The sequence below is a fragment of the Pogona vitticeps genome, chromosome 6, assembly GCF_051106095.1.
Source record: "Pogona vitticeps strain Pit_001003342236 chromosome 6, PviZW2.1, whole genome shotgun sequence".
NCBI lineage: Eukaryota > Metazoa > Chordata > Lepidosauria > Squamata > Agamidae > Pogona > Pogona vitticeps.
In genome coordinates, this window is record NC_135788.1 from 97,614,589 (window position 1) to 97,625,206 (window position 10,618).

A 10,618-nucleotide genomic window follows, 5' to 3' on the forward strand; every position below is an offset into this window, starting at 1 on the left:
GGCGACGGGGTTTGCGTCCCGTGAGCCTCCGGGGCCTACCCGGGCAGCGTTCCTTGCGTCGCGGCGGCCAATAGGAGCGGAGGACGCAGTGGTACATTGGCAAGGTGAGCGAGGGCGGGAGGGGCTTGGCTGTCTGGTCCGGAGAGACACGGCTTTGAGGTTTTGTGCACCTTTCGTCCCCTCTAGAAGGTTAGTATGGAGGCCCATCCGCTGCGGAGTCCGCGGTGGGGCCTGTGCACGGTGAAAAAAAAAGGCGAGGGGTGGGGGGGAAGGCTTGAGGAGACAGCCTCTTGAGAAGCAAGGGCAGGGCGTGCAGAAATGGGTGCAGGGAGGAAATGGGGAAGGGAGGCCGGTGTTTGCTTTACTGTATTCTCATTAATTTTGTAACAAGTTAACAAAGGCTAGTTCGCGTTTGGAAAGAAAGCAAAAATCTCCGCGCCTCCCGAAAGCTGTTGAGGGTCTCGTTGTTGTACGTCTTAAAAGAAGGCAATTCTACATGTGTCTTGTGGCAGGTTGAGGGCAAACAGATTCGGGCCACAATCCTGCACGCCAAATAGAAATAGCCCTAAGCATCCTTTGGGTGTTGTCTTAATACACTAGATCAGTGGTTCTTAACCTTTGTTACTCGGATGCTTTTGAACTGCAACTCCCAGAAACCCCAGTCAGGACAGCTGGTGGTGAAGGCTTCTGGGAGTTGCAGTCCAAAACTCCTGAGTAACCCAAGGTTAAGAACCAGTGCACTAGATCATAAATGTCTCAAGAAGATTGTATTGTCTTTATTTAGTGGGCTACATTGGAGACTTTGTCTCCAAAGTTTTAAGAGAAAACTACTGTATTCAGAGTCACTTTGGATCTGATTTGTCACAAAAAATGGTAGAATTTAGAAAGAGGGCAAAAGGTAGTAACTGATGGGCAGAAAATAATTCATGGGCCCTCTGAGTTTATAAATAGCCACCTAGAGTGGACAAGTAGTCCAGATAGGTGGGGTATAAATCAATCAAATAAATAAATAAATGTAAATGGATGAAGGTGTATAAGGTTGCCTTGTGAGAACTTAGGATGCATTCTGCTTGCTGAAGAGTTGTGGAAGGAACAGTTCAAGAAAAAATTTGAGAAATTCATAAATTTGGGAGCAAGAATAGGGATTTGTAGCCTGCCAGAGTCCTTTATTTCTCTGAAATATTGGCTGACTTACTAAAAGCCCTATTATTTTCTAAGATGATGCTTTGTAGGAAAGTGTGTAGGGTCTTCCACAGGTACCTAACTTTCAGTCAGCCATACGTTCTTGTACCTTTTCCAGTATCCAGCAGACTCTTCCTCTTATGTAAGAAAACATGCAATTTGTGTCAGACTGACAGAGCTGTAACTGTCCTTCCGATCATGGCTTTCATGTCTTCCACTTTACAGTATTTTTCTACGACTAAGGGTCACTTTGCACAAATACTTGTTACCATATCTGGTTCTGACTTACTCCTAGTAGATAACTAATTAGTACTATTTCTTCAAGGTTGCTCTGACCCTTCCATTTAATTTTGTGTTAAGAGATTGTAAAGCCCCTTATAGAAAGCCGTACTTGAAATGGTAAGAAGGGGTAAAAGCATCTAGTTATTTTATTGACATATTTTCCTGCATAAATATCTTTCCCTTTAACTCAGTGGAAGTAATTTTAGGATGTTTGTAAATGTAGCTTTTTTTTTCTTTATTCAGGATAATCAGCATGCAGGCTCCAGTAGCATTCCTGACTTCGTCAGCTCTGGTAAGGAATTTCTGGCTTGCAGGTGCCCTAACAGGAGAGAGAGTACTTCAGTGCTTTGTGTTCTTTAACTTACACATCTTTATAGCTACCCTGCAAGGTAGATCACCTATATCCCCATTCTACAGAGGGAAAGGTAAGAGTGAGTTGTCCAAGGCCACAGAATGTTCCCCCCCCTGAAGTACCATTTGAACCTCAGTCAGTCTTTAAACCACTAAGGTTTCTGAATGGTTTTGAAGTAGCTTTGTCTGTAAGTCAAAATACTAGTCTCCAAATCTTTAATTAATCTCATGCCCATACAAACCTGTGTTAGTTGCTGGTATGACGAAGTTCACTGTTTTCCTGTTTAAAAAGTAAAATAGAATAATCCTTCCCTGATCTGAATGTATTTGTGAGGGCAACAAAGAGTAGCTATGTTTTTATTACAAAAGGTAGATCAGATCCTTCCAAAAGGGCAGAACAGCTACAGGGTGTGTTAAACTGAATTCTCCCATGGAATCTGTGAAGCCAATGAGAAGAAACACCAGGTGTGATGCTGCTGCTACTACTATGCACATTTAGCCACATACTATTGTGCCTAAAATAGCAGTTTGCATAGGATTATGAGTTTTCTGTGAATAGGAGGCATTCCTGTGGTCTAAGGTCAAATCATAAACTATTAGCATGGGAAGAAGACAGTTTAGGCCTGTCATTTTTCATAGACCTCAGAGTTAGGTAATTCATAGTTTTTCAGCGGATATACGAGTCTGAATCCTAGTTGCTCCAAACAGCGGTGTTGCAATTAGTACTCATAAGGAAACATTTACTCTTGTTGTCTCCCAAGAATTCCCAGTGTGCTGTGGTGTAGTGAGTAGAGTGATAGACTAAGAGTTAAGCTGCCTGGATTCAAATCCCCACTCAGCCATGGAAACTCACTGGGGATGTGGAAGTGGTAAAGCCACTCCTTAAATATCTCTTGACAGCTGATAACAACAAACTATCTCCCAAAATGACTTACAATAAAGAAAAGCCGTCTTTAAAGTTAGGATGAAAGAATCCATAAACCCTTAACTGGAAAGAGAGTATTAAATTAAATGGATATCACATTGCAAGTGAGAATTAGAAGTAGCTTCTGTGTCTCAAAATGCCATTGGAGGCCACTGATTAGTTCATTCATTCTCAACTTTGGTTCCCCACGTGTTGTTGGATGTCAGGTCCCAGACACTCCAGCCAGTATGACCAATGATGATGGGTTCTGGGGATTGTAGCCCAACATCTGAGAACCCACATATTGAGAATCACTAGACAACTTCATTCTGGAGTGATGCTAGGTGCTGTCTACTGGAGTTACCACTGTACTTCAGATGCTTTATTATTTTATAGATTTCATTCAAATTTAGTCATGCTAGGAAGGGATTGATTGAAATCAGTGGGACTTAACGTTGGGCATGGATGTCACTGAGCTTTTCCTAAATGTGATGATATCTAGATCCAACACATTATGTTTACAGTAAACTGCTCTTGATACTTCTGTTAAAGAGTAGTATAAAATCTGAATTATGTAGGTGAATAAACAATCATGTTTGTTCAATATGGTTTATATTAATGAGGTGTTCTGGATTGCTTTACTGACTGATCTTAGTATTTAATGTTACTTAATTTCAACCTTTCCAATACAGTACTTGTCATTTTTGTTCTGTGCCATCAATTCAGAACTGACTTATAGCAACCCCAATAGGGCTGTTAAGATAAGTGAGGTATTTAAGGAGTAGTTTTATCAGTTCCACTTCCCAATGAGTTTCCATGGTTTAGCAGGGATTCAAACCCAGGCCTCCTCGGTCGTAATCCATCACTCAATGTATTACTCTACACTGGGTACTTCTTGCAGTACTTACTAGATTATAGTACACAGAACTGGAATAATCCTAGTATGATGGATTGAGGAGGTTCTTCCCCTCCCCAGAGAGAACTTGTTTTGTGAGTATAATCTGACATTCAATGCCTGGCATGTATAATAGAAAGAATTTCAAATAGGAAGCTTAGAAGATAGCTAAGTCCTAGACTCGGAAGAGCCACTGTTAGAATAATTCTGGCCTTTGTATAGAGCACTTCTTTATATTCTGATTTTTAATTAAATGTCTTTTCCCCTATCCCACCCCCAGTTACGCTGCTGTTCTCGAGCTCTGACCAGGCCAGCTTCCCTGTCTATATTGAGCAGACCGGAGACTCAGACTGTGCAGGTAAAAATAAACAACATGGCTCAACATTGCTGCCCTATTTTAATTATCTGTGTTAATGTTTATTTCTACACCACTACTTCTAAAAGGGACATGGCGGCGCTGTGGGTTAAACCGCAGAAGCCTCTGTGCTGCAGGGTCAGAAGACCAACAGTTGTAAGATCGAATCCACGAGACGGAGTAAGCTCCCGTTGCTTGTCTCAGCTCCTGCCAACCTAGCAGTTTGAAAGCATGTAAATGTGAGCAGATAAATTGGTACCACCTTGGTGGGAAGGTAACAGTGTTCAGTGTCTAGTCACGCTGGCAATGTGATCATGGAAACAGTCTTTGGACAAACGCTGGCTCTATGGCTTGGAAACAGGGATGAGCACTGTGCCCATGACTGGACTAAATGTCAAGGGGAACCTTTACCTTTACTTCTAAAGGGGATGCCAAAGTGACTTACATTAAAAACAAATATCAAAACACAATTAATAATGAAAATTTTATCAGAGTGCTAGTCCAGTGTTTTGCACCTTGAACTCACAAGTGATGACTAGTTCCTCTTTGGTTATAATAGTTCTTTCTTACATTGCACTCACAGTTTAGAAGCTATCGGATGACAAGGATGTCTTGGGACAAGTTCATATTTCATGAATTGCTTGTGCGAGCTTCACTGTTACCCCAAAAATGAAGAGAGCTGGCATGCAAACATGTTTTTCCCAAATGTCCATCAGCTTCTAATGTTTCCTGAGTAGATAATAAGGAAATGTATTGTGGTGGCTGACATGGTGCCACAAATATAAAAAGGGACAATTTCATAGCCTGAGGCCACAATGTTGTGAAGGGATGGGGAAATATGTGGACTTCTGGATGTCATGGACGTATAGCTCGTTATCCCAACCAGTGTAGCCAGATGTGGAGAATGTTGGAAGTTTTAATTAGCAGCTGCAAAGCTTTTCAAACTTGCCATGCTGCTGTTGCCCTGGAAGGTGAAAAAATGACCTAACTTTGAACAGGCTATCTTCCAGCTGGCATTGCAGATATTCTTCCTTCCCTTTTCACTATCCATTCAAAAACTGCAGAATTGGACATTGCATGAATTATAGCCACTGGAACACTGTGCTAGCATTCTAAATTAATGTGAAAAGGCTTCCTCAGAATTACATTATTTTGTGTGGGTCGCAAGATGTATATTCCTTATGTACACAGCAGCTGTATTTAGCTATTCCTCAGAGACATACATTTCGAATCTACACATCTGTAGTCCAGCAGTGCTGCCTTAGGGGATTGCCATGTTTCTTTGCAGGATGAAGATTAGAGATATTCTTTCTAAAGGCTTTGTTGGACAGCCTGAAAATGGAGACTTATTGCTCCTGGAGTGCTACAACGTTTCTGTTTTGAGTTCATGACCTGGCATTTATACATGTTGTCCCTGGTCACTTAATATTTGGAACCAAAATTGAGAAAGTACCTCTGACCCTCCAGATGACACTAAACTCTTAACACCTTGACCATTGACTGTGCGGACTGAGTCACATGGTAGTTAGAATCCAGCATCATCACTTGTGGTGTTGCAGGTTCCTAATACCTTGCTTAGTGCTTGGCAGGCCACACACAAGGCTCTTTTTGCCTTTCCTGCTTCTGTCCTAACTCAGGGATATTTTTTCCTTCTGCATCTTTGGCCGCCTGCTGTGAGAGTTTTAGTCTAAAACATCTGGAGAATCGAAAGATACCTAACCCATTGTTTGAGGAAAGTTGGGTTAAATGATTTGGAAAGTTTGTGGCCCAAGCCTCATTTTAACTCCTTGATTTTTTTCACAGGTCCTTGGCATTTCCAATTCTCAGCTGGCTTGTCGGGAATTCCAAACTAGTGCTGTCTCCCATGATATCGACACTGCTGCTAAATTCATTGGTGCTGGTGCTGCTACAGTGGGAGTAGCTGGCTCAGGAGCTGGGATTGGGACAGTGTTTGGTAGTTTAATCATTGGCTATGCCAGGTAAACTGTCTTGTGGAAAGCATTTCTTCCTTTTAACAGTGGGTGCTTTAGAATCAGATTTTCCTTTTAAAATGTATGTTAAAAAGGCCTTGACATGCTAGTGCATCTTGTCAGGTGTGAAGCAGTTTTTACCAGCCTTTGGCAGCCAGCAGTACAGCTAGCACTATAGTCTAAATCTAAAATCCAAAACCTAGCAGCCCTGACTTCCTCCAGTGATCAGTCAGAATGTAACAGGTAATGGGTAATTTATAGTTGGGGCAATCAATGTGGCATGTTCATAGTTACCAACCCCCTTTTCATTGTTCCATGCTGTCAAGTCACCTCAAACTTATGGTGACCCCATGAAAGAGATCTCCAGATTGTCCTGTCCTCAACAGCCCTGCTCAGCTCTGGTAAATTTGGGGCTCTGACTTTGTTTATGGAGTCAATCATCTCATATTTGGTCATCTTTTCCTGCTGCCTTAAAATTCTTTATCAAAATGGTACATATTCCTATATAAGCATGCTTCTTAGCCAAGCAGCAGAATCAGCCCCCATTTTAGTGCTGTAACTGTTTCTGTGCTGCTATTCAAATGAGTTTAAATCAAGTTTGGAAAGTAGGCTGCGGTGGGGGAAGCGAGTTGCTTAAACATATAAAGAATGCAAACACAGTTTTAGAATATGGAATTGTAATGAGAAAAGGTGTGTCAGTGCAAGTCTTCATTCAAAAATTACTGAGTTGTATCACTTGACAAACCCAGACAGAGAAGCTAAAGGGAGGAAAATGGGTTCCGAAAGAGATTTTCTTGTCAAGTGTCTTTCTGTAGGATAGCCAAACATAAAAAGATTTGTGGATATGAGAAAGCCATTTGAAAATTCATTAGTAAAATAATTACTATGAAACAGATTGTATTGAAGGTACAATTCTCAGATTAATTTATGTGGCTGAATAGCCTTATGTTAGGAACAATCTTTCAGCATTTTGAAAACAAGTTAACATCCCTACCATCTTAAAGTGAATTGGGAATATATATGACTATGCTACTTAACAGACCTTTCTGTGTTTACTCTGGCTTAGGAAATGTTTTTAAGATTTCTCTTTAAGAGAAAACTTAATGTTAACAGCTCGCTCTTCTGTATATTCCTTACAGGAACCCATCCCTCAAGCAGCAGCTGTTTTCTTATGCTATCCTGGGTTTTGCCCTTTCAGAGGCCATGGGGCTCTTCTGCTTGATGGTGGCATTCCTCATTTTGTTTGCCATGTAAAAGCCTTGGAATCAAGCTGCAGCTGCTGTCCGTCTGCATTCTCCAATTTGAGCCTGTGTCCCTTGTCAGGGTGTTCCAGATTTAAACAAAGTTTCTCTAAATAAATGAGATCCAAGTTTTTTGTTTTGTGTATTTCATCATTTTCTCATCATATATTAGATTTCAAACCTTAACCAGTGCCTATTCATGATGTATTTGTATTTCTATTCTACCTAATCAATTCACATGGATTCCATTTATTTTGATTGACTGATATCCAGCCTTGTTCCAGTGCCAGGTCTCAGGACATCTTATGTAGTTTCTTTTTAATTATCATTAAAATATAGTTAAACAAAATATCAAAAGGCCACTTTTAAAAACATTCAAGAACATTATGGAGAATCTCTTTTTGAAATCTAATTTCCTCACAATCTGTAGAGTAGCCAAGATGTTTTCCTGATGGGAAGGGTCTTTGCTGGCAAAAGAATAGTAGGGAGGGGTGAGAGTCTCCCATGGAAGGGAGTTCCATAGCCTAGGAGTCAGCAATGAAAAGGCTCTCTCTCTAATGAGAGGCATGCCTATGGATGGAAATAAGGGCCCTCCCAAAGAGCTAAAAACTTGAGAATGTCTACTTTGGTAGTTGTGGCCCTTCTAGTCTGGCACAAATGTAGGGTTATACATCTGTCAAAAAATCATGAGAAAATCAGGGCCATTATTGACTGTTAAGAAGTTTGAATAGTTTTAGAAGTGATAGCTGTTTTAGTCTCTGCTACTATATTGGGTAAAAAAAGAAATATAAAAAATGAAGACAAACATGGCATCTTAAAGACTAATTGCTGTATTTTGATGTGAACTTTCGTGGACAAGTCCACTTCCTCAGACATAATAGCTCTTGCTATTACAGTAATATTTAAAGGTTCTAGAAGGAAAGTGTGCCATTTGTTTCCTTGTTCAGAAACATCTTCAGGCGGGAAAGGAAGGTTGCTACTGAACCTTACAGCTTAAAACATGCCCTACCATTGTCAGTTGTAACAGGTGATTCTAGATGTATTGATCCCTTGTTTTTTCAAGTAGGGCACATAATGACTCCTGTGTAAATAAAACTTAACTAATGCCAGGTGATGTAGCCAGCCCATACACAAAGGCAGTATCTATTTATCTAAGGAGCACGTGCATGTGTTCTGTGATGTCAAGTTGAAACTGACTTCTACCAATCCTAACAGAGCTTTCAAGGTAAGTGAGGTATTTAAGGAATGGCTTATTGGTTCGATGCCCCCAGTGAGTTTCTGTAGCCAGGTGGGGATTTGAACTATGTTCTCCACAGGCCTATTCTGTTATTCTATCCATGTATCCACCACACTAGGAATCACTTCTGAGAAGCTGCTAAGCAGCAATCACTATCTTATATAGGATTATTTTTCTGACAAACCGTTAGCTGCAGATCAAGTCTGTTACTGGAAGGGAGAAGTGGGGCTTGCCTTTGACAAAGCAATATATTCTTGCTTTCAGGCGGGAGTGTCATTCTGTTCTCTTGAATATGGTGGTGCTTCCTCTTTTCTGCCAGTGGCTCTACTTTTATTCCTGTTGGCATTCTGCCACCTGTGATTTGCTTTGGCTGGAATGCTTGTATTTTCTTCAATAGAATGAAATGCCTAGCTATGCTGTTATTTTATTCTGCCTTTCCTCCAAGTAGCTCAAAATGATATACACAATAATCTGAGGACACAAGTCAGTTTTAGAGTGACTGGTTCAGGGCGAATTTTATAGTTCGGTCCGCACCTGAGAAGTCTTAATCCACCCTCCAACCTTAGTCCACATTTAAGAAACAGAACTCGGTGAGCTTCAAACATTTCCTAAAACTGTCAGATCTCGGAGAGGAACAGCCAACGGTCTTCCCACTCCAGCCGCTCTTGTTTGCATCGGGATTTTACACTGGTTTCCATATATGGCTCTTGAAGACCAGAAGGGAAAAATGAGGGTGAGGGCAATGGCGCTCCTTCGCCGTCGTGGGATGGTTTTGCGGCTCTTCCGCGAACGGTCTAGGGAAATGCTCTATGGTTAAGCGGGAGGGGGGACGACGCTCTAGTGACGGAAGAGAGGCGCCTCTGTAGTGATTGGAGGTTAATTGGGACCTTCGCGGCGCTATACCGCGCACCACGGAAGAGGAGCGCGGTTGGCGCTAGGAGGCCCTGAGGAAAGAGGCGAGGGATTGTGGCCTGTAACCTTAAAGGGAATTTCTTAGGGCCGCCCGGCGGATTGGGTGCTTGCCGTGCCACCCTGCGGGGTGGGCGGAGTAGGCTTTTCACCCACGTAACGTGGGAATGTGTGGCCTGCGAGTCAGCGGGGCGACTCCCGAGTCCATGCGTTTAGGAACAGGTTTAGGAACAAGTTACGAGGCCGAAAGGGACGTTCTGTCCTTCAGGGGAGAACCTGATTCCGCCTCCACCCACCCCCTTTTCCAAACGGGGCTTCAGCATTTCCGGCGTGACGTTTCACTGCGGTTGTAGGCGGAAGCGAGGTGCTCAGCTAGACTCTTCCCGTCTGCGGTCGAAAATCATGGGAGATTCCTGGGGCATGTATCGTAAAAATGCCTCGAGAGTTAGAGGTTTCCTTCTGTTGCAGGGGTGGTGAAGCAGCCGTATTCTAAGTTACGTGGGAGTGATTCACAATCCTCTCCCCTTCCCTTCCCGCCTGGACGTGGTTATTTTAAAAGCACGGTGGCCATATTCCAGGGATGTGGCCACATTCATTTGTGAGAGCGGGAACAGCGATTCTTCTGGTGGCTGAGGCGTTACTCCACGCATTTGATAAAGTGAGGTGGAATCCTCGAAAACTTGTGCCCTAAGAATCCTTTTTTATTTATTTATTTTTATTGACGCTGAAACTCGGCAGACGAGAAATCAAGCATGACTGTTTTCTTTCTATCAGCATCGCATACTTATAAGCTCCTTCCTGCAGTAGTACTTGGAAATCATTGTGCCCTTCTTTGGGTCTGCTATCCTGCAGAAAACATGTAGCGCACCTTTAATTTTTTTAACTGCTCCTGATGTGGAATAGTTTAAGAAAAACAATTGATTTAAGCGTATTTTTAAGAAAAACAATTCGTTTGGGGGCCTCTGGGACTTGACTGGTGCAATAGGCGGAATTCCAGCAAGAACAGCCTTCAAGGATTCTATCCCGGAAATGCCGTAGGAAACAAGGCTTGCACGTCTGCGAGTTATAAAGGGCGCTGGGGTTTTCCCTCGAGTGAAATCCCAGTACAGTATTGTAATCGAGGGAGATTCTCGTACGTCCGTTCCAGCGAACTTTCCTCTGTTCTTTTGCTAAGTAAGGCGGATTCTAATCGGAACCGGAAGGAAGGGCTGCGCTTCTCGTCCTTGATTCTTCTGGTTCCAGACGAGCTGTTCAACCGACTGGGGAGGCGCTCTGGGACTGTCGAACTCAGT

At 42.4% G+C, this 10,618-nt stretch overlaps 1 protein-coding gene across 2 annotated transcripts; it reads left to right on the forward strand.

The window, feature by feature from the left end:
- Positions 1 to 20: 20 nt before the first annotated feature.
- On the forward strand, positions 21 to 7,312 carry ATP5MC1 (ATP synthase membrane subunit c locus 1). 2 transcript variants are annotated; one of them, XM_020814736.3, is made up of 5 exons: positions 21 to 104; positions 1,708 to 1,756; positions 3,895 to 3,972; positions 5,773 to 5,948; positions 7,079 to 7,312. In XM_020814736.3, exons 2-5 carry the CDS (start codon positions 1,718 to 1,720, stop codon positions 7,191 to 7,193), a joined length of 408 nt encoding a protein of 135 aa, XP_020670395.2. In that variant the 5' UTR covers positions 21 to 104; positions 1,708 to 1,717; the 3' UTR covers positions 7,194 to 7,312. The 2 variants fall into 2 exon arrangements, with proteins under 2 accessions (XP_020670395.2, XP_072860462.1); XM_073004361.2 differs by having other exon boundaries at positions 52 to 189.
- The last annotated feature ends 3,306 nt before the right edge of the window (positions 7,313 to 10,618 follow it).